The sequence below is a fragment of the Lytechinus pictus genome, chromosome 7, assembly GCF_037042905.1.
Source record: "Lytechinus pictus isolate F3 Inbred chromosome 7, Lp3.0, whole genome shotgun sequence".
NCBI classification, from domain to species: domain Eukaryota; kingdom Metazoa; phylum Echinodermata; class Echinoidea; order Temnopleuroida; family Toxopneustidae; genus Lytechinus; species Lytechinus pictus.
This window is the reverse complement of record NC_087251.1, coordinates 16,296,248-16,319,712: the sequence shown is the minus strand read 5'-3', so window position 1 is coordinate 16,319,712 and position 23,465 is coordinate 16,296,248. Positions and strand designations below refer to the sequence as shown.

At 37.2% G+C, this 23,465-nt stretch overlaps 2 protein-coding genes across 2 annotated transcripts; one reads left to right on the top strand and one right to left on the bottom strand.

Annotated features, from left to right (window-relative positions):
- Positions 1-397: 397 nt before the first annotated feature.
- On the top strand, positions 398-13,822 carry LOC129265457 (uncharacterized). The gene is made up of 3 exons (XM_054903450.2): positions 398-559; positions 6,365-7,243; positions 7,625-13,822. The coding sequence occupies exons 2-3, from the start codon at positions 6,388-6,390 to the stop codon at positions 9,343-9,345; spliced, it is 2,577 nt and encodes an 858-aa protein (XP_054759425.2). The 5' UTR covers positions 398-559; positions 6,365-6,387; the 3' UTR covers positions 9,346-13,822.
- Positions 13,823-14,083: 261 nt separating this feature from the next.
- On the bottom strand, positions 14,084-21,926 carry LOC129265967 (monocarboxylate transporter 1-like). The gene is made up of 4 exons (XM_054903863.2): positions 21,471-21,926; positions 20,284-20,421; positions 16,806-17,696; positions 14,084-16,353 (listed from the first exon to the last, which is right to left on the bottom strand). The coding sequence occupies exons 1-4, from the start codon at positions 21,640-21,642 to the stop codon at positions 16,235-16,237; spliced, it is 1,320 nt and encodes a 439-aa protein (XP_054759838.2). The 5' UTR covers positions 21,643-21,926; the 3' UTR covers positions 14,084-16,234.
- Positions 21,927-23,465: the final 1,539 nt, after the last annotated feature.

The window sequence follows — 23,465 nt, the reverse complement described above, 5'->3', positions numbered from 1 at the left end:
AAATGCAAGCTTGGTGTCTCTCCTCCAGATTAAGAAAAACATTAAGTCATATCTTATGAAAATTTGGCAAACAATTTAGTTTGAAAGGCTTGAATTTGTCCATGTCTATTTCATCAACAGGTCTTAACGGCCAACCACTTGACCTATGGACCAACAGACGATTAAGTTTGTTTTCATCTTCTGGAAGCCCTTGCTTTTGTTGATCGTTAATTAATGAAGTGTCTTTGGGTGTATTTTAAGATAAATTCCATACGTCAGCACCTTTGTGAATAGACAAATGCCCCAAATCTAATTATTCACGATCTTCACATTTAAATGAAAATAGGCTTTTAAATTAGACTGAATACCACATTCAAATCTGAGGGCTTCTGCATGAGTATGCTCATACCCTTTCCTTCTGTCCTGTCTGCGATTCGTCTTAAAGCAGTACACGATTCTCTGAGGGCAAGAGATAATCTCTCTCCTTAACGGACTGGATCTCCTAGGTAATGTATCCGGAGTTGGAGGAAGTCGGTGTATTGTGTTCAGAAGCTCAGGCAAGTCGTGAAGGTGAATTAAGGTAAAACCAAAACGCTACCTTGATCGGGGTTTCCGAGGCTAGGATAAAGTGATCGGATATGGCAGAGGACACACCAAGACACGTTTCACAATAACATTGATTGTAGATTTGTAGCATGTCGTGATTTTTTTGTCCGAACAGTCATCTAGTTGCGTAACAATGTCTGCATTTAAGACAATAAACATCCTTGTATACGTTTCTGATTCCCTTCATCCATTCTCGAATGTTTCGCATAGACATCTAACATAAACATATGCTCAATGTGGTGTCTGTGGTTGAAAAATTACTAAATCATTTTATTTAACTGATGTGAGAAAAAAAAAGTCACGTTAGATGAAATGCTTTGCAATGTAGGGCATACTGAACTGTCGTGTATTGAACCCTGGACGTTCTGTGTAATCAGCTTCTTAGAGCACTCGGCCACGGTACCTCCTTCACAAACCCTCTCACGCAGAGAGACGTACATCATCACAGATTCATACATGTAACCCCAAAATCACCAATAGTGGAAATCAGTGACCAAAACAGACTTGAAACAACAATTGGAGAGTAATTTCTTCAGAATATCTGATATCAAATCATTCTTAATTAAGGCACAAATCCATTTTACATTTCGGATAATTTTTAACCTATAACTAAATATCTTTTCCCTTGGGAATTGAAATGAATAATTTATCAAGTGTATGTCTCTTTTACTTGAACTCTTTGGGTATTTCGAGGTTTTAGCATTCGACACTCTTATGGAGTGATTGCTCTTTGGTTGTGATAACATTGCATTTCGTGAACGAGAAAGAGAGGAAAAAGGATGCAAAATGGTGGTTGGGATGATTCAGAACTAGCTCGAAACTAAATGGTGTGGTTTGGTTTAGTATTTGTGATATCATTAAACGTGTTAACTCCCAGATGTTCATTGCCAAATTATGTGTCCATCACAAAATGCTGAAACAAAATGGGTTTAAAGTGCGGGGTATACAAAAAATATCATACTAAAATCCTAATAATCAGGGCTACATTTCTTTTTATGGTGGTTTTAAAAAGTCGGTGTGCAGTTGCCGTCCTTAGAGGTAAAATGAAAAAAAAAATGGAATGGAAAGGAATAGATTGAAATAGATTTAGGATAATGCCAAAGTTACTACACTTTCCTTACGTAACATCAAGATGTAACTAAATAATTAAGTAAATTAGATAATCCTAACATTAGAAAGTGCTATGACCGGCGATCAGGGGAGAGACCGCTCCCATCTTACATGTCTTAACGAACAATGACACCCAATGTCATTCCGTCAGTAACACGATTTGGATAAATGAAGTTAAAGTTCTAAAAGCATATCCCTGAAGGAGAATAAAATCATCGAAGTTCAATTGAAAAGAACAAAGTTATGAAAGTCATCAGATATGACATATTTGTAAATAAATAAAAAAAAATAAATAAATAAACAGTTGAAATGAATTTCTTACGTACATGCAATGAGTGAACTGATAAAGTCATATCCCCCACTTCCATTTTCTTGTTTTATCTTCCATTATGTAATGTACAGCGTTTGCGATCTTACACATTATTGGAGGAATCAATCTGGAATTCAAATTCTTGGAGCAGAATATTCAAATTATAATTTCATGCAATGAAATTCGAAATCGCTGCAAATTCATGACAGGCATATCATATGTTTAATTGGAGTTATGCATAATTGGATTACCGAATGTCATAACTTCATTATTTTGATCCTATCCATGAAACTTGAGTATTTATTATCTTTTTCAAATAAATTTACCTCTTCAATTAATTTCATGGTGATTTCAGGCCGGAGTAACCCTTTTTTTACACAGATTCTCGAAGAAGGTTAAAGAATACTGTTACGGATGTGAAATATACTCTATGCAGTATATGAAGATGGAAAGATTATCTACATCAACTGCAAAATCAAACTTCAGAGTTTAACTTATTGTTCTCGTGGCAACTTATTTACCATGCATAATTGAACTGCTCTTCAAGAATAGTTTATTCTTTTGATCCAGAGTATCATATATTGACCAAAATAAAGAAATGTTGATTAACTCAAATTGCAATGACTGAAAATGTTAATACAGGTTTTCCTAACTGTATAGCACATTCAATATTCTAATCTATAATTTCTGACAATTTGTTCTCTTTCTATTTAACATTTTAAGTTTAACTGTTCTTTTTGACTGACGATGACATAATTATGTTGGAATGGAAACTATTTAACACTGTAACAATATTACATTTCAAAAATGGTATTTATTAAGTCCGTAGGAATTACATAGAGACTTATGAGATTCTTCACAGGTTTGCATGAGAAATTCTTCGATGATATATCATTGAAATATTGTGGTTATCACAAATGCTTGAGTATATGTTTGTTTCTGGTTTGGATGCCAGGTCGTTGCACCATTAGAGGAAGCGTGCTTGTTTTGACTCCTCTCTTAAAAGCCCTTTATCGGATATACCTTTCAGAACCCTGAATCCAGGACCCTGTATGCACCCTGTGACTGCAGCTAGCTAGACTGGATGATTTCAACAGCGTCACTTCTTTTAAGGAAGGGAAGTCTGCTTTATCGGTTCTGGTCAGAGTTTAGCGACTGTTTCCGTGCAATATTTTGATTTTTGAGCGAGCAAACGTTCCTGTATACGAGTTTAGTCCATGCAGCCCCTCCTTGCAATGATTCAGTGAAAATTTCATTTTTTGAATTTTATAAAAAGTGTCTGTATTACATCAGGGTCTGTCGATAGACACAAGGTTGAAAAGTACAAACCAAACATAAGAGCCTACCCTTTATACTACAGCAGCATCAGTAGCAATAATAACAGGAAAGTATTAAAAAAATGATAAGTACAGTGAAAGGCCTGATAAAAGCTGATTAAAAAAACACAAAACTTAACATTTTTAATACATTAAATCTATGATATGCAGGAGGCCAAAATATGATAATTATAATATATTGAGAGTTATCATTTGCGGTATAACATTTTCAGTTACCAGGTACAGTTTGCCTACCCGTACTAGGTACATTTTGCCTAACTATACTATGTTCTGATAGCCCCTCAAAGTTATATTAATTCCATGACTAAATATTTTTCATCTAAGATATTTTATAACAAAACTTGAATAGAACATTTATAATCCATACCATGAATTCAAAGCTCTGTCAGTGCAGTAGATATACCATGCTATATAGAGAGGTTTCTTATATAATGTCAGTTGTGTTGGTGAGTCGTGACAGGAATTCGAGGAAAATGAAAAAGTACGGAAGCTTTTCATTAGAGCTGTGTCAGACTCAACTTAATCATACCCAGTATCGATAGGCAAGTTACCGATAAATTAAAGATGCCACACTTCATTTTAGAATGAAGAAATTATCCTGTTATGGTATATCTGCAAAGTTTATTGCTCATTTAACAATTACTGCATGAAGTCGGATCTTCCCTTAACCTTACGATTGCGTAAACAATAATTTGACGACACCGGAAAGTAGTTGATCGATATGGCAACTTAGAACAATTAAGATTGGATATCACTGCCAAGTGCAACGGTGGATTGTTAACTTTGGATATATATACAACGGATATTCAATTAATTGTGATGTAATGAGGATCTAAGTTCACTTAGAATACAACCCAGCTGGTTTGGTTATGATATGGATGTCCTGTATATAAGAACCATTACATGCTAAGGATTAAAATCCCCTCATGCATGGGCAATGGGGTATTATCCATATACCAATGATTTAAAGAGGGGGAAATACAAGTACTTCCCCAATTCATTACCATCGTGGCCTCGAAACGGAAAGGATGTATTAATGTTCCTACGTCAAAGAAAACAGCGTTGGGAGCGTGGTAAGGGTTGACAAGGGGGTCGCAATCTTACCCATTTCCATCGCGCCCTCTCATATGCAAGTATTTGGCGGGTACGTCCCCACTGAGGGCAAAATTAACTCCGTTGAAGAATATATCTATACTCATGACATAAGTGCTATTTTGTATCCACTGTACGGAATCTTGCAAGCTTATCTTTAAAGAAAGTAATCATTCGAATCAATCGAATGGCGTTTTGGAGCCAGAAATGCAATATGCCTGTATGTCGCAACTCTTTACAAAATAATAAAGGGATTCTACATTGAAGCATGCCCCTACCCAGTAGCGTACCGTGACTCGGAGGAGACAAAGCATTGGGGGGCAAAGCATTGTTCACAGACAATGCACTGCCCCCCCCCCCAATGCTTTGTCTCCTGCGGTTCACGGTACGCTACTGCCCCTACCACTTTATATTGATGTTCTATTTAATACTTCAAAGCGATCAGTGGCGTACCTAGGATTTTCCATAGGGGGGGGGGCAAAAAAAAAAAAGGTCTTCAATCACAAATAACGGATTTCGTAACAGAAAAAAAATTGACAAGCAAAAAAAAGATAAATAAATAAAGGTCTTCAATCACAAATAAATGATTTCGTTACAGAAAACAAATTGACAAGCAAAAAAAAAAAAAAAAGGTCTTCAAGCTCGTCAGGGGGGCAGGGATACGTCCTTTGCATGGGTCGTGGCTCGTCAGGGGGGGGGGGGCAGACTGCCCCCCCCCCCGTAGGTACGCTAGTGAAAACGATTGATTATTATTATTGGTTATAACAAAGATTAAAAATACGGATGTTCTTTATTCATTTGAATATGAAATATACTTGAAGAGAATTAATTGAGTTGGAAGAACTCAAGGGACTCTCTTAAGCTTATCGGATTGGGATAAAATCCAATCTAGAAACGATTCAACCATTCATTTTGAATTTTTCTTCATAAATATATAAGAGCAATTTTATATGGTTGATCATTCAGCAAAAGAAAGTCTTTGATCAAAGGCTTTTACAAAGTGCTTCGTGTTTTTATATACTTGGAATCAGATTTGGCTAAGCACTAAATAGAATGCACAATACTATGAATAAATACAGTATATATGAGCAAATAACGAGCAATTTTCATCCGGATCACAAGAGAAACAGTAACTTTTTAATGTTGCACTTTTTGGTATAACTATTCGCTAATATATACCCCTACATCAACCCTGCATCGTCCTCTCATCTCTTCTTTTCCTTTTAGAAAACTTACTTATTTTTCACTTTTCCTATTTCGTGAAATATCAGAATATCAATTCATGAAAATTAATTTGAATGCGGGACAGCTTCCATTCTGACGTAAATCCATGGGATGACCAAGGGCAAAAGGGGAGAGAAAAGCCACAACTGGTGGTCAGGTGGGTCGTATACACCGCAACGGTGTGATGATGTCGATGGCATTTCAGGTGCTACGGTGATTGAAAGAAAAGCAATAACCATGTGATTAGTCACTTATGAACGGAAATCATAAGTCCCGACAGAAGGGGATAAATTCAATCAGGCTTTGTTAAAGATCGTTTTGTTAATGCAGTCACGTGGTACGAAAGGTTGTCACAAAGCAGTTTAGAATGAAAAAAAAAAACAATTAAGGACGTTGTACTTTCTAACCCGTTGTGTCATGTATGTGTTAAGATGAAAATCGAAGAATTTGAACGGTTTCGAGGAATTGTCTTGCATTCAGTGTGGTTTACATGATAACAAAAAGTCGACAAGTATTAAGTGTGTATGTGGGGTGGGGAGGTAATTACATATCTTGTCATATCTTAACATAAAAGAGGAATCATGCATAATTTTGTACATATAGGCCTACATGTACATTATATTGGCTTACACTACAAACGATTGTTTTCTACAGTATAACTATCTTTGAAACTGTCACTGGTTTATAATTTCATTGTTCTTGACAGATCCTTGTGCCGTCCGAGATCACATGGGAACAGAGTTTGTGATTGGTTTCCTGGAAGCGATGATGCCTGATGTCAGCCCTCATATCTACATCGTTGGTTCAAGACGGAGCACCTCGGTGGTCATCTATACCAAACAAGGCAATTACACGTTAAACATCACCCCTTACCAACCAGTCCAGTCATTGGACCTTATGAACGCTGCAATTGCAGGATCAGAAGCCATCGTTGTCAAGGCAGACCATGAGGTGAGCGTGTACGGCATTGATAGAGGCAACTCCATGGATTCCTTCCTAGCTCTTCCGACGGACGCTCTCGGCTACGAATATTATGTCGTAACCTACGAGTTAGCAACCCGCATCAAGAGAGACGATCGTGGCTCCCAGTTCATGGTGATCAGTACCGACCATGATACCCGCATCAGGATAAACTTCCGTCCTAACAACTATGCTGTCTGCAATGGACAAATTATTTACTCGGGAAGAGAAGTACCACTGACGAAGCTTCAAACTCTCCACTGCCTTGATCAAGATTATGACCTTACCGGTACGCACATTGTATCAAATAAACCCATTGCCGTCTTGTCAGGAAATAAATGTGCCAATGTGCCGAAGAATAACCGGTATTGCGACCACCTCGTTGAGCAGCTTCCACCCGTCAGCAGTTGGGAAAAGGAGTTCATCACGTCACCCCTGAAAGGAAGGTCACACGGGGATCGTTTCCGGGTCATTGCAGCAAGGAACTTGACCGTCGTGAGGACAACGACAACCGATTCTTACTTCATACTGAACGCTGGGCAATTTAGGGAACTGGACGTGGGATCGAATTCGAGTACAGCTATTGTTGCCAACAGTCCCATCCTTGTCATGCAGTTTAGTAAAGGTATGGAAAGACATTGGGACATCGGTATAATGAGATAAACTGATTGTTATGGAAACATCATGATTGGAAATATGCACGTAAGAAGATACGAGTCCTTACTTTATGGCAAAAATATCTAAAATACAATATTTCTCAAAGGATGACAATGATTCGAAAGGTTGTTTTCTGGGTCAGGAGATGATAATTACCTACAATTTGACAATATATATTATATCACCGTGATCAGCATTTATTCGTTAAATGTTTGTTAATGTATCATTAATTTGAAATTGGTATGACGCTCATGCTTTGTGGGTACATTTTTTTGCAATACAATTTTGAAAGTATTAATATAAGTCTGATTTTGATTAATTCATTCTATTTTTTTTCTTTTCTACGCAGGAGGAAATGTAGATGGAACAGGAGCTGATCCCTTTATGATGCTTGTCCCTGGGATTGAGCAATTCGTAAGTGAGGCTCTTATTCCTTCTATCTCTGTCGCCAGTGGCCCCGAACTTACTAATAACATCAATATCGTCATCGACTGCAATGCAAAATCAAGCCTTTTTCATGGCATATTTCACTTCCCGGAGGATAACTTTTTAAATGCTTCTCACACGACAGAGGAAATGCTGAAGAGAAAGTTTTGTATAAAGCAACACAGTCTTGTGCACAACCCTTCAGGAGTGTACTTCCTGGAAGACAGATACAGCGGGTACAATTCGTTTTCTGTTCTGGTGTATGGGTATTCATCAGGTGAGGGCAACGAAGCCTACGGGATGCCAGCTGGATTGGTTCTCCGTAACAACTCCTGCGTCCGCCGAACTCCAGCGAGACTAACTTCTACGGTTCCACCAGGGATAATGTGTACCACCTATGGTCCCCAGTTGCAGCAAATATCAAGATCAGATCACAATGTAGATGTTGTAAGTAATTTCATAAATGACCATACTGTTTCAGGAGTTCAGACGGAACCAACAACTGGACAAAACCTGAAATCTCCGACACGAGGTGGTAACTACCTTACAGTTGCCATTATTATTGGAATGTTTTCTTTTGTTATCATTACCATTCTAGCAGTTTACGTGTGTTATCTGAAAAGGAAGATTCGGCGACTGGAGGCGGAGCGGAAAACATTTGGTCAGCTTCAGCTAAGTTCCATGCTGGTAGGTCCAGATGGGTATATTGATCTCGATGGATCACAGATATCACAACGTGAGTACATGACGCTTAACAACACAGACGGTGTGTGGCGTGTCGGGAAAGTACGACGCGTTGATCGTGCCATGTTTCGCAGTCTAAGTGCAACGAACGGGAAATCAACGTCTCCTGCAAATCGATGCAATGGTCAGTCTGGGAATGGAGAGGGTAGTTTTAGGGACAGAATGCTAACAGCGAGTGAATCGGCACCTCATGACATCACTACTACAAGTGGCATCCGTCGGCAACCTAGTACCAGCGAGTCTTGCGGAGGTATGAGCCAGGCTAATGGTTCAACGGCGGCTCTTATATCTATCAGTCGCCAAGGGAGTATCAGCGAAGAGCCGAAGGTAGATTCCTTCCCAATGCTACGGCCACTGGGAAGCAATCGCGCTAGTACCAAGCACACCAGCATTCACATAGACTCTGAATTGCACCCAGACCTGGTACCATCAAGACGCCAGCGGAAACATCTCTGGCGCAGTGTGAGCAACCCGGGTACTAATCCATTCTCGGGTGCCCATGGTGACTTGAAGGTATACTACGAAGTCCCAAGGAACAATAGGCCCTTGACTACGGGCAATGTCAGCAGCAGCAATAGCAGTACTTCCCAACACTACGACCGTCCCAGGCGGCAAAGGACTAACAGCGAGGAAATCTCGCCAGCAGCTAGCATTTTCTTGACTAATTTTCCGAATTCGTTGTCATCTAGGCACGACGATGGGTATATGAGTATGAAAGATCCGCGTGCATCGGTATCAAGTCAAGCAAGTGGGTCGCAGGTAGGGGATATCTCCCATGCCTCTGCGTCTACTGCAAACAGTATGATGGACAAGGCGTATTCGTCAATACCCGATGAAAATTTTAACAACGCTAACGATACCGGTGATACTGACTCGACAGACTATACAGAGTTGAACTAGATACCTTTTTCTTTTTTTAAAGATGTGCATTGAGGAGGCTGCTGGAAAAAAGCCATGGCTATACGGCTTTGTCAATTTGTACTATGTAGAATGTCGTTTTAATATTATATATTGTTCTCTTGCGCATGAAAATGCATTTTTTTTAGGGGGGTGAAAGATTTTGTTGAATAAACTGCCATACTGCATGATGCGAATATCCATTTTCATCCTTGATTCGTGATGTTACGTCATGCCTATTTTAATTGATATTAGGAGGTATTTGATCGAGTCCTAACTATGTCAAAACGTGTGCAAACTATTTCCAATACATTATGCCTAGAAAGCAGTTCTATTGGTTTATTTAGTAAAATAACAATACATCTGTCTTATCACATAAAGTTGAATCGGTGATTTTTTTTACCCTCGTGGTATTGTAACTATTTCATATCTTTATTAGATGTTGATACATTTTTATTTGAAAAAAAAGTACATTATATACAATATCAGGTCATTCTTAATTAAGATATCACACAAACAAAAACAAAGTGTTTTACTATTCGTTTATGACAGATGTGTAAAATGAAATTCTAAGTAATTACACTAAGTTTCTTGCAAGTCGACTGCGTTACAGCAAATTATAATCATTTACAGTAAATGACAGGTCTTGTGATAGCTTTTAGCCAATTATTTGTTTTGGATCCATACCGCCATTCATGATAAAAGGTATGCTGTTCGAGTATCATTTAAGACGCCATGCTTGCAGTACAGCCTCAATTCGAGCTTGACATTTATAATGGTAGCTTGAAATGTAAAAATTGCTTCTCCGCTTTGGTATTTCATATTATTATATTAATTGATAAATCTATCATAGAATTTCGAACGTAGGCCTAATTACACGTTACACAATGCTGCAAATCATATTGTTATTTGTAGCTATTTTAGCAATCTGTAGAAGCAATACACGTTTTGCAATTGGTGCAATTTTTGTCATGTGATTCAGATTCTAGAAAAGAAGAATTGATGAAATCACACATTTTGCAATATGGTATGTAAATGATGGCCCCTAAGTGAAGTTACTCATGAATTTCGTGCATTTATATTAATTTTTGCAAATAGTTGGAAGTGAATAATTAAAAGTTGCTATAGAACTCGTTTATCGATTTCCATTATCTTCAATGTTTCAATTCTGTTGATCAATACCCAATCACTGATTCAATATTTTTCATGTAAAGACGATTTAAACCATAGAAACATCATTTAAATACATATGAACATCACTAAATAAGAAATATGTCATGATTTCATTTTTCATAAGAATGAGCACATCATCAAGACTATTTTTGGTTCTACATATCACACCAAGTTCATCAGTAAAAACATTGACCTACATGAGGAAATTATGTTCTTCCCATTTCATTATGAGGGGGTGGGCCTCCTAATAATGACCATATTATTTCCATTTTAATGCACACCTAGATGTATTTATTCAAACTGATTGTATCTCTGCACTGCATTAAAGCTGAAAAGCAGGAAAGTCCCTTGTTTATCCTGAAGTGCCGATCCACAGGTTTCTGTTGATATTATAGCAAGTGTTAATCTAGGACTTCTTTCCCATCAGCCATACACAAAATCATGATAATGACAAAGTGGGTTGAAGGTTGCGCTTTAGTTTGGTTTTTAGACTGTCAGGAAGTTCATATTTTGAGGAGATAAAGTGATCTCGCACCTGATTTTATTTTTGTGAACGTGATAGTGTTTCCGCGGTGTTGTAACTATATAAAAAAAATCTGCTCTGTACCCATTTTCTCATTTGACAGCAATTTGTATTTTGAATTGTCAAGATGTGAAAGAAAATGTTTTCTGATTTTGGTGATAAACTCAACCCAGCTATAGTGCATGAATGCTTATCATTACAACAAAACTAGTAGTAATTTCTGAATATACAATCATGTAAACTCAACGAAGCAACTCGAGGAGGGGAAGGGCATTAACGAAGTATAAATTACCATAAGAACAAGTCACAATAAACAAAAATAAAAAGTTGGGGTTGTCGATTCGACATTTACCAATTAGATATTGTTCGAATAATATTTCAGTCGTACACAATCGAGTTTCAAATACAGCGGATATAACTTATGAATGACCTTTGATTGTTCTTTAATGACAATAATCGAGAAAGAAAAAAAATCGAATCTCGGCATTCATCATGCTTGAAAGAAATTTATGATCCTTTAATTCTCAACCAAAAATGGGCGCGGTCATAGAATAAGGCTAAAAACTCTTGCAGTATCTCTATTTTTGGTTGTTATGAACCGTGGATAAAATACTCGTGTCAATCTTTTGTCGCATAATATCATCATTCCAGACATGCAGTGTGACATCCAAACACGCCTGTGATTGCTTCTTAAGCATCCTCTCCAAACCGACCTAATGTATTTTGATTTCATAAAAAATAGATTAATGCATTATAATTATCATTAAATACAATCCGGTGAAAACATAAACAAATGTAACATTTTCGTCCCATTCGGAAGGAGCATACTCACCTTGTGAGGTATATATTGTACTGATTTAATGAGAGACTTTTCAGAAAGATATCCATGAAAATCATTGACTAGGCCTATAGCCTATTGCAATAGCTATTTCTTGGCAATAACCATGATAACGTTGAGAAAGAACAGAAACGGCAAATCAAAATACTGGGTACTATTCTAATTATCCCACCAATCTGACCCTTAAAAAATTGTCGGGTTCATTTCTGTGCGGCTTTATATACCCCCCCATTCCTGTCGGGAGTACCCCCACGGGGCACGGGGAGTTGTTATTCAAAACAATTTCCACTTTTATCTTTACTTACACTAAACGCGTTTTCATTTCATTTTTTTAAACGAATCTCATTTTACTTTGTCATCTCTAAAAATAAGGGCTTATTAAGTCATACTACTAGTATATCACAGTTTCGTCTATGTATAATGTATCTTTAAGATAAACTATTTTCCTTACATCATCCATGTAAGTCCGTTTGAAATAGTGAGTGCGGTAGTGACCGAAATAAATGAACTTATGACCAACTTGCGTCACGAGGTAAAAAACAGTTTCTGTTCATCAATGAGTAATGTTTATAACGAAACAAGCATGTGTCTTCTTCATAATCTTCCATCGTACTCGACTCAATTCGAAACCCTTTACATTTCTTCCTCATTCTGAAGATTAACGAGGAGATTGTAGATTCTTACAAACCCACAGACAAAATTCATGTACTCATGATAATCTTGATAATACAAACACTCTTAAGTTCGTACTGTTGCAAACCCTAGCCACGGGTTTGGACGCAGGTGTGACATTGGTTTAGGAAATGGTAATTTAGGTCGCACTTTTCCAGCAATAATGTTTGTTCCTTTTCCTGCAAATGTTTATTATGGTTTTTTTTTCGAAAGCAACCCCACCCGATGACTATCGTATAGAATCCATGCTATTCTTGGATGAACAGAGATATAACATATCATCTGGCAGTAATGGCCGATAGGCAGGGGCTTAGGGACGATTTTTTTTTAAAAGAGGGTGTGCCGCTTTTTTTTTATTAACAAGCAAAAAGAAAAAAAAAATTACGAGAAAAATTAATTTTCCTTCCAAGATGAAGATGATTTTGGTAAAATTGTATACTTCAGCATACCATTCTGATTTCTAGGGGTGCGGCCTATGATGAATGTCATACGTAACACCCCCAGAAAAATCGTGTGGGTGCTTCAGCACCCCCGGACCCTCGCTTCCCAGGGCCCTGCCGATAGGTTCTATGATGGAAACTAAGTCGATATATAGCAGATGGGGCGATTAAGGAGTGCGTTGATATGAAAAGCTGAATATATCATTCCCCAAATTTCTCTTTCATTGGGTTAATGATAGTTTTTAGTCATACTTGTTGATTTTTTTTAAGTATCACAAATGGACCAGAACATATAACGTCCCTTTGGCACATTGTTTTTGACATCAATTTTCTGTGAGAACTCGCGTTTGTCTTTCTGTGTCTCGTGTTAAGTCTCAGTTGTCATTTGTTAAGTTATTCATTTTTACAGTTTAGGACATCGGGCAATTGTAGATTGTAAAATAAATCCTGTATAGGATAGGAAATCCAGCCATGGGCTATCTAATCGCGTTTTCACTCTCATTTACTTGTTTCATTATGCAGATCATTACGTAAATCAATCATGACCTATGTCAATTCGAATTTTTTTAAAAGAGTATGTGTAATATGTTATGTTACCCAAACTGGATTTGGGTATCAGACTCTCGAATATTCTGTCTCGTCAATTTTGTAGTATGGAGTATATTGAAAAAGTTAAATATAATATAATTTGGATTATCAAGTAATATATTGAGTACTTTAATGTGTAAAGTATTTGGTTGTTTCAAAAGAAAAGTTTAATTCGCTCATATACTCTTGGCATGTACATGATAATTTGATTACAGTTTGTAAATATATTTTGTTGCCACGTACAGTACAATTAAAAACAAGAAAAAAACTCCAAGCATTCAGTTCTATTTTTTTGTTTTTGAAAGAAACATTCTAACATACATATCATTATTGTTGTAATTTATGAACACCAGTCTTGAGGCTAAAAATATAATTTCGTATGTACATCATCGTCATCGGCAACATCATCTTCACAATCTACAAAAGCAAAATAACTCTGAGTTCAAAAGGAACAAAGTCCCTCTTGAAGTGAGCAAAAGAACCAATACACAAACTAAAATGCAAGAATGGCTTTTCGAAAAGACTTTATTTTTCTTTCACGTTTTACCCTTACCCATTCATAAAGAATAATTCATCCTTCAAGTGAAGTTTGCATAATAAAATATTTGTAGAGTCCAAATTCGTAATGATCATGGAATCAATGTAAAAAAAGCAATATATATATATACTCCTCAAAAAAAGTTTGGAAATCAGACTTTGATCGATAATCCCTCCTCGGTTTTAGTAACTATCAATGTGTAATTAATAGCAATGTATAGAATATTTAATTCTCTTTAAAATGATACCCTACATGATAGGATTATGGTTCACATGGAGGTGCAATGCCTTGAAATGTGGGGCAAGGTCAAAATTCAAGTTGCAAAATGACACAATATTGAAAGTCACTGTTCTTTTTTCCGTGGTGATGAGTGAGTTTCTCAGCGTTTTTTTTTTTTTTTTACTTTGATCGATAATTCCTCCTCGGTTTCAGTAAATATCAATGTGTAATTAATATCAATGAATAGATCATTTAATTTTCTTTAAAATAATACCCTACAAGACATGATTATCGCTCACATGGAGGTGCGGTGCCTTGAAATGTGGGGCAAGGTCAAAATTCAAAAGTTGCAAAATGACACAATATTGAAAGTCACTTTTCTTTTTTCAGTGGTGATGAGAGTTTCTCAGCGGTTTCTCTTAATTGTTTTCGTGCACCTTAACATCAACATTAACATGGAATCAAACACAACTCTACACAAGCAAACACATAACAAACAAACAAACATGCATGGGTATGTCAAAACACGATTCAAATCATGTAATCTCACAGAACCATCACTACAGAAGCAGGGGCTTGATTTGAATGGATTTTTATCTCTACTGACAAAGACAAAAGAATCATATGTTCTGTATTGACCCTTCATGACTATTTCTGCTCGTTTTGCAGCTTTTCAATTCAGACCTCATCCAACACTTTTGAATACTGCTCTTTTCGTGATGGTATAATCATAACAAGCATGGTATCATTTTAAAGTGAATTAAATGATCTTTTGAATAATATCAAATATGCATTGTGCACAATTGGTAGTTGGGAGAAATTAAAGGCCAAACACAGATTTCCAAACTTTTTTGAGGGGTTTATATATATATACATATATTATTATTAGCTCTAATATGCCGATATTTCTTAGTTTTTGGTATGATCGTTTCTTACAATTATTGACAATTCACGAGTCAGAGTGTATACTATTTTGAATGCTTATATGCATGGGAATGTAAACGGATAGTTTAAAAAAGAAAATCACGAAACGAGAACTGATTTTCACCACATGCGATTTTGAAAACAATTTGTAAACCAACAAAATTCAATAATATCGTATGTTGAATAGATCGAATTTTTTAGGAATTTAAATTCCTATTGAGTTACGAGGGATATGTCGTTCAAAACGTGATTCATCGTCTAGTACATGTAGAAGGTAGAGAAAGCTCAATAAATGACATAATAAACAAATTCACGTAAATTTGAATATCCTCAATTTATCCAATTAATATTTCCTTTGAATTGACATATATGGACCCATTTGGCTGTCAAACTTTACCGGAGAATTATTCCTTGTTTCTTTCTTTTGCGTTTTCAAATAGCTTCCTACTTCAAATGGCCCATCAAGAAAGCTCACGCAACTGAATGATCTATTACGATAACAAAAATTACTTTCTGCTCCTTCCATAATTAAAGCCAAGAAAGTGTAAATCTTCCATATAAGGGCCTAAAGTCAAAAGATGATATTATTTTAATTGTGGAACATATTTCTCCACAGCGATACAATAAAATATAATGTAGATGACTAGATAACCACCATTGAAACAGATTGTATTTCAGACCAACAAAACGGTCACGCAAAATAACAAGATCATGGCTATTGATTTTCATACGAATGTGGCTCATTTTCTACCGATAAAGAAGAGAGAGAAAGAGAGAAAGGGGGGGGGGGGGCTATACAGTAAGGGTAATGGACGCCCCGTTTGTAATGCTCATTCGTCTTTTCTGCAGTGCATATTTTCTCCAAGTTTAGCGATTGATGAATGCCCACTCTCGGGTAATAGTGCTTATTGTTTATAACTATTAATGGAGAGGATGCAGATACAACCCGCTTTTGCATCATCAGGGTTGATGGAAGTTTAAGTCGCACTTCTATTGATTAAGTATCGTGTTGGCATCAACACCAGAAAGGTTAGGACTTCCACTCCACCCAGCACCATGAAAGAGACACTGAAGCTAAATCGATTGGCCAACCAACCTGAAAAGGAAAGGGATACAAGTATAACATTAAAAAAGCAAACCACAGAAAACAAAATCCATGAACTTCCTTGCAATGTTATGACACCTCTACACGAGCCACTTTACAGATGGGGCTGACGGTGTGTCTGGAAAAAAACTAAAACAGTCAGGAAAATAAAATGAAAAATCTAACGATGTGCTAAACATTTACCTCCTCTGCTATTCGAAAAAATCTGATCTTGTTTATGTATACTTCAAAGAAAGTAGGGGTTACGATAGAAATAAAAACCACTCCCACTCATTTACTCCATAATTATGAAAGATGGGACAGTGTCAACTCGGTCACCAACTTGACCAACAGACATAGAAAGCCGGATAAAAGATATGAACTTTGTTAAATGAAAATATTTTGTTATACCTATTGAGTTACTAAACGAACCTCTGTAATGATAATTTTATTCAGGTACTTACCGGCCAGGATACCTCCAAGGGGTTCCCCCACACTGTAGAACAGGCACTGTAAACCGTAGACAGTTGAGAATGTGTCTGGTGGGAATAATTCCTTTGCAATCACCACTGTCAGCGTTGTTCTTGCACCGATGGTTATTCCTCCGACAAACGCAGCGATGCACAGTAAAACAAAATTAAACACCAGGGGGTCCACGAGAAACACCACGGCATTGATGGCAGTGAAGATGATGGTGAGATCTAGGGATGTCATCCACTCCCGGTCGATGATTGGTCCCTGGACGACGCGGCCCAAGACGTTTCCAAAGCCTCCACAAGTCGCCAAGAATACCGCCCTTGACAAACGGAAGCCCCTGGATACACCATGAGGAATGAGGAAGACAAGCCAAGACGCGTTGATCATACCAAGGAACACCATAAGTAGCATGACCACAATAGTGTATCGGCACTCGAAGAACAAGGAAAGGCCAAAGTATGAGTAGATGCAGTAACAACATCTCCATATGGAGGGGGAGGACGTGGTAGCATGAGGTCTTCCGCCGTCAAGACTTCGCTGAAGTAGGTCGTCGTCCTCATCAAAGACATCATCTTCTGCTTCGGAATCAACCCTCGTCTCTTGCATTTCAGAGTTGTCGTCGTCGTCGTCATGGGGTTCTAGAGGACGTTCCCTCATGAGTAGTAGGAAGATGGAGTTCTGGAAGAGAAGCCCACCAAGCAGAAGAATGGTACCATTCCAACCATAGGTCTCTAGAAAGAATTCGGTCAGAATGGGTACAGTCATCATTCCGATGGCGTTGCCGGTGTCTGCGATGCCAAACGTGATGGAGAAGTTCCTACGTACATTTTTGTAGAAGAGGATCACTCCTCCCAGACGGACGACTGAGTAACAAATTCCTAACAGAGAGAGCGAGAGAGAGAGAGGTATGTATTGTATCACAAGAATATTTATACAATTTGTTTATGATAGATTAATACTCCAAACAACCTTATGAAATACGCCTCTTGAACGATCTTAAATCGTGTTGACTGGGTTAACTATCGGCGAGGAGTTTACTACACTGTGGTTAATACACTATAATTTTCATCCCTTCTCATATTACACGTGAACATAATGTTATGACTACAAGTTATTTTCTATTTTTTTCTCACTTAAGGAGAACGGGAGGTCGTGGGTTCGATCCTCGACCAAGTCATACCAAATATTTATAAAAATGAGACCTTCTGCCTTTTTGCTAGGCGCTCAGCATTTAGATTGGAGAAGGGTAATAATAACAAATGATGTTATGCAGGGCCCGCTGGCAGAGCAGTTTCTTAACTGAAGTGGCTACACTGGGTAAATAAAACGTTATCATTATTATCATTATTATCAATATTATTATTATTGCTATCATACTGACTACAGTTCGGCCTGTAAATTAAGTAACTTTGTTGCGGGTCCCCTCTTACTAAATTATATTAAAAGAACACAGAATCACATCGTGTGGTCAGTGGCGTACGATACATACCTGTCAGTAAACAACTAATACGAGCGCGTAGCGCGATCTGAAATATTTTTTTTTATATTGACCCCAAACAGGGATATTTTGAGGACTTTATTTTTAAGGAATTCATGAAGAGCATACATATCTCGTAATCTCACCATAGTGCTAATTTTGTTAGAATTATAACGAAACACATGAAGCACATTTTTTGTAATTGTAACCATGGAGATGACATATATCTCACTAATCAAATATTGCGAGCGCGAAGTGCGAGCTGAAAATTGTTGAAATTTCAGACCTGAAAAGGGACATTCTAAGGCTTGTTTTTAAGAATTCACTAAGACCATAAGTATTTTACTAACCAAATGATGTGAGCGCGAAGCGCGAGCTGCTTTTTTTTATATTCAGACCAGAAAAAAGGGACATTTTAAGGACTGTTTTTATGAATTCATGTAGAGTAGACATATCTCACCAACCCACTAATGCGAACGTAAGCACGGACTGGAAATGTTTTATATTCAGCCCTAAAAGGGACAATCACTTTAAGTAGTCATGAATTTGTTTGTCATTGTAACCATGGAGATGACATATATCTCACTAATAAAATATTGCGAGCGCGAAGTGCGAGCTGAAAATTGTTGAAATTTCAGATCTGAAAAGGGACATTCTAAGGCTTGTTTTTAAGAATTCACTAAGACCATAAGTATTTCACTAACCAAATGATGTGAGCGCGAAGCGCGAGCTGCTTTTTTCATATTCAGACCAGAAAAAAGGGACATTTTAAGGACTGTTTTTATGAATTCATGTAGAGTAGACATATTTCACCAATCCACTAATGCGAACGTAAGCACGGACTGGAAATGTTTTATATTCAGCCCTAAAAGGGACAATCACTTTAAGTAGTCATGAATCATAAGTCACTAAAAAGAAGCACATGTCACTGTTATAATATATTCATTAATCTATATAATGCTGTTACTATGTGTATATACTAAAATATACTACATAAAACAATTATAATAACTCAAAGTGCGAGGAAATATATTTGGTGTATATTGACTTGAAAACGGGATGTTTTAGTACAACAGGATTATATATCTCATTAAACAGACAATGCGGACACCAGGAAGGATGAACACATAGCTCCAAACAAATCATGTTTGATAAATTTATGAAAAAATATTTATGTAATATGATATATACAATATTATAACATAACATAATGTCAAATAATTTCTCCCCCCACTACGTTTCTCTTTCTTTTTCCCTCTTTTTCTCATTTCCCCCGGGTTTTTTTTGGCCAGCCGATTGGGGGGGGGGGGGGCACGTGCCCCCCGTAGTTACGCCACTGTTCGTAGTGGGTTCACATCTACGTGTGAAGATATGATGCTGTATTAAAATACTTGAACAAAGTGAAGACAATTTCACACTGTGGGCATTACTACAGTTTGAGCGTTATCACTGTGTTCACATAGTGGATTTTGTTGATATCAGATTCACAATGCTAATATAAGCATTTTAAAAGCATGAATATGATTCATGTGATTATGGTGGGACCCAGGATGTAATGACCCTCCCAAAAAAAATGCGGGGGCCAGATATGGCGGATTGAGAAATGTTCTTAAAAGATGCGAGCGCGCGAGCAAAAACAAATTACCTTAATTATAGAATAAAAAGTTTTGGATAGCTTTTGACATATTATGAAAATAATACATTAATATATTTCACTCTTTCCCTTTCCTTTCTGTTTTTTTTTTCTTGATAGTGAAACAGTTGGTGCCGCGCACTGTGGGACACTGTATTAATTCAAGCAGCGAGCACCAGGATGTAGACCAGTCATTTAAGAATAAAAATGAACAGGCCTTTTTTGTTTGTCTGTTTAATCGTACACTTCAAGAGGAAAAGTCTGAGGTAACAGCATATAGCTCTTTGTGTAAGCATCACTTCTCCACGACGCTTCCACTCTTTACGTTATAACGTTTATAGGAAATGAGATTTACCAGAGAGTAGACACACCGAACCAAACTGGATGACATCGGAAGCTAAATACGCTAGACAGAGTGACATCGAACCCACTGCACAGATGACAGAGATGAGAGGCACACTCATTATATTCACAAACGGTGCGATGAATGGTGCTATGTCAGGAAATGGACAATAGGAAAAAAAACATATGAATATTGAAGATTTTTTAAACAAGCGCATTAATGGTGAGCATTCAATTCAGTATAGCAGAACGTTGAAGCTGGGTAGGCCAGTATATGGATTAGGAATGGGAGGAGGGTAGCTAAACGGAGGGGAGAGGAAACGAAGGTACGAGACGGGAGAGGGAAAAAGAGAGATTCTTGGATTACAGAAAATGCCAAAAAAATGTTTGCTTATTGGATAATAAGATCTTTTACCATTAACTTTCGATTAAACAAAAATAATTCTTCTCACACTCTACACTTCCTCGCAGACAGGTTATGCATGCACATATATTTTATTAAGGATAAGGCCACGATCGCAGTTGTATTCCATTTTACATATTTTCATTTCATGATGAAATAGCGTATTTTCTTGCTTGGTCTCTGCGCTCTTTCGTATACAAAATAATGATCATTGAGGATAAGAAATTTACATGCCTTCTGCATACTATTTAAATGGTTTGAATGGTTTGAAGTGCTCTTCTTTTTTTTCTAGAAGAATTATGATGCCTATGCGTATTTTGCTGTTTTTATCGTTTTTTTTCAGGTAAAACTCCATCACATTTGTAAAATGCATAAGAACGTAAGAAATTTATTTTAAATTGGTCAATTATTAAGCTTTATTTTTCATTCACCGGTGTTTATCGGTATGAGATCTTCTAATACGAATCAATGATAGAAAGTCATTTGATATTCACAACTTTTACTTAAATAACAATTCATTTAATGATGTTATAAATGATCAGAAAACTTGCATAGAACAGAGTCTTGTCTTACAATTATTTCAGCCGCAATATGGCACATTTTGGTTTCTGTCACAAATGATTAAAAATGCCACTTTTCATAAGCTAGCAAAGAAATATATTTTCAGAATAACATGATTTTGGCCTGCAAATCGCATCGGAACGAAAGATGCAGAGATTATGAACAAGATATTAGCAATTAGCCGTCTCTACGTTTCGAGAATAGAACCAGCATGACGGGCTGAAATAAAGACTTACCAAGGGCATATGTGATGCCGTTGTAGATTCCGACGATGGCCCCGATTGTACCAAGATTTGTGTTGAGTTGGATGACGAGATCGTCCACCAGGACGCTAAAGCTCTTCAGAACACCCATCTCAAAGAAGTTGATGAAAAACAGCGCCATGACTGAAACGAACATCCTCCTCATCTACCCTCGATCTCTTGTCAGTTGACCCGCCATCATCCGTCTTTGTACATTCGTATTCGCTCTAATTTCAAACTTGATCCTCGATGTTTACCACTGTGTTAACAGTAAATTTCGCTTTTAACTTACCACCAGATTATTGGCTTCCAAGGATTCGCCGACAGCCAGTGACAAGATTCTATACTTGTCTTGAAACCCAATGCAGTGCTATTTATCTATAAGCTTGTTTTCAAATGCAACCTATTCATAGGCCGAGAGAACAGCGTGTTCTTTTTGTTACGACACTCGCCAATTAATGCATTCGATTTTATGCAGGCTACCCTTGAATAGGTGTTGCCCTTGACGATCTGATAATTGCCAATAGTCCGACATAGCAACAGCTACTATAAAAGCAAGCTGGATTCCAATCATAGAATGACAGACATGCTATTGTGGGTGAGTGCATATGTGGGTACAAATCGACTACTTTCATCACTTGGGTGTCCGGGGGCAAGATCTTAATACCTTGGTCACATTCACTCTACGGCGGCCGTACGGCGAGTCGGAAACAGCCGTTTCAAAAATTTTTGTACCAGCTATACATGGATGGTTTGAATAAAAATGAATAAAACGGCTGTTTTCGACTCGCCGTACGGCCGCCGTAGATCAAATGTGACCGTGGTATAACTGGTAATTTATTTATGGCAAAGTAGGTCTATTACTTGCACACACACACCCTCCCATACACATAATAAATGGGTTGCGTGTCAACGAAACGATTTGTGAAAGAGAGGCCTACGATATAAAAACGGCATTTCTTTAAATTTTGCAGAATTAAAATCAAAGATTGACGACACTTCTGAGCTCCTGAACAACTTTGGTAAACATCTTGAGCATAAAATGAAACTATTGGATTTGTTACATTCATGTTTGTTCTCTCAATAAGGTCTCATGCCTGTGAAACCACAACTTTGGGCAGACAATCATGTTTAGTATTTCTACTTGAGGTAAAAGAACGGCTACTGACATAGCAACAAAGTTGCCAGTCCGCAACACATCAATTAGAGAGGGGAGTAGTGATAGAGAGAGAGTGGGAGAAGGGGTGGGGCTGTAAGGAAAGGGAGAGAGAAAAGGGGTGACATTCTTTGCCTATTTGATATCAAGTCAATGTTATATCATGTCATCTCATTAAAATCGAATCACCTTCATAAGTAGAGCACAAGGTAGCCTAACTGGATCAAACTATCCATTTACCTTCAATCAGTTATATAATAACAATCGATTTCGCCTTGACATCGTTTATTTGAACTTTACAAAGACAAAATCTCAACTGGCTTTATTGGGGACTAGAATAATGGAATTTGAAAAAAATTGTCTATTTTAATGAACTAATGTGTTTAACTGCCCAAACAGATTCGATTATGGATATTGAACAAACCTATAATGGCGGTCTCTCTGGTCAAAATAAATAAATAAAAAAAATATATCGTACGCCTTTCATGAATTTCATTTTTTTCTGTTTTTCTTTTTAATTCAGTAGCAATTAGAAATAGCTAATTGTTTGATTTAGCAACAGATTTCAAATGGCATCACTGCTTTGACCGACCACGTTAGATTATTGGCGTTAACTTTGTATTTCGTTTTGTTACGTGAGAGACAATTGAAGTGGTGTTATCTACCAAAATATCCGCTCCGGATTATTGAAACAAAATTCTACTGAATTCCAAGGGTACATCGCTGTGATATAATCACTACTAGAAAATAAAGTAGTTCAAACCTGTAATGGTCAACTAAATTGACGTTCAATTATTTTGTGTTTAGTCTCTGAATTTCCTTTTCATTGTTCT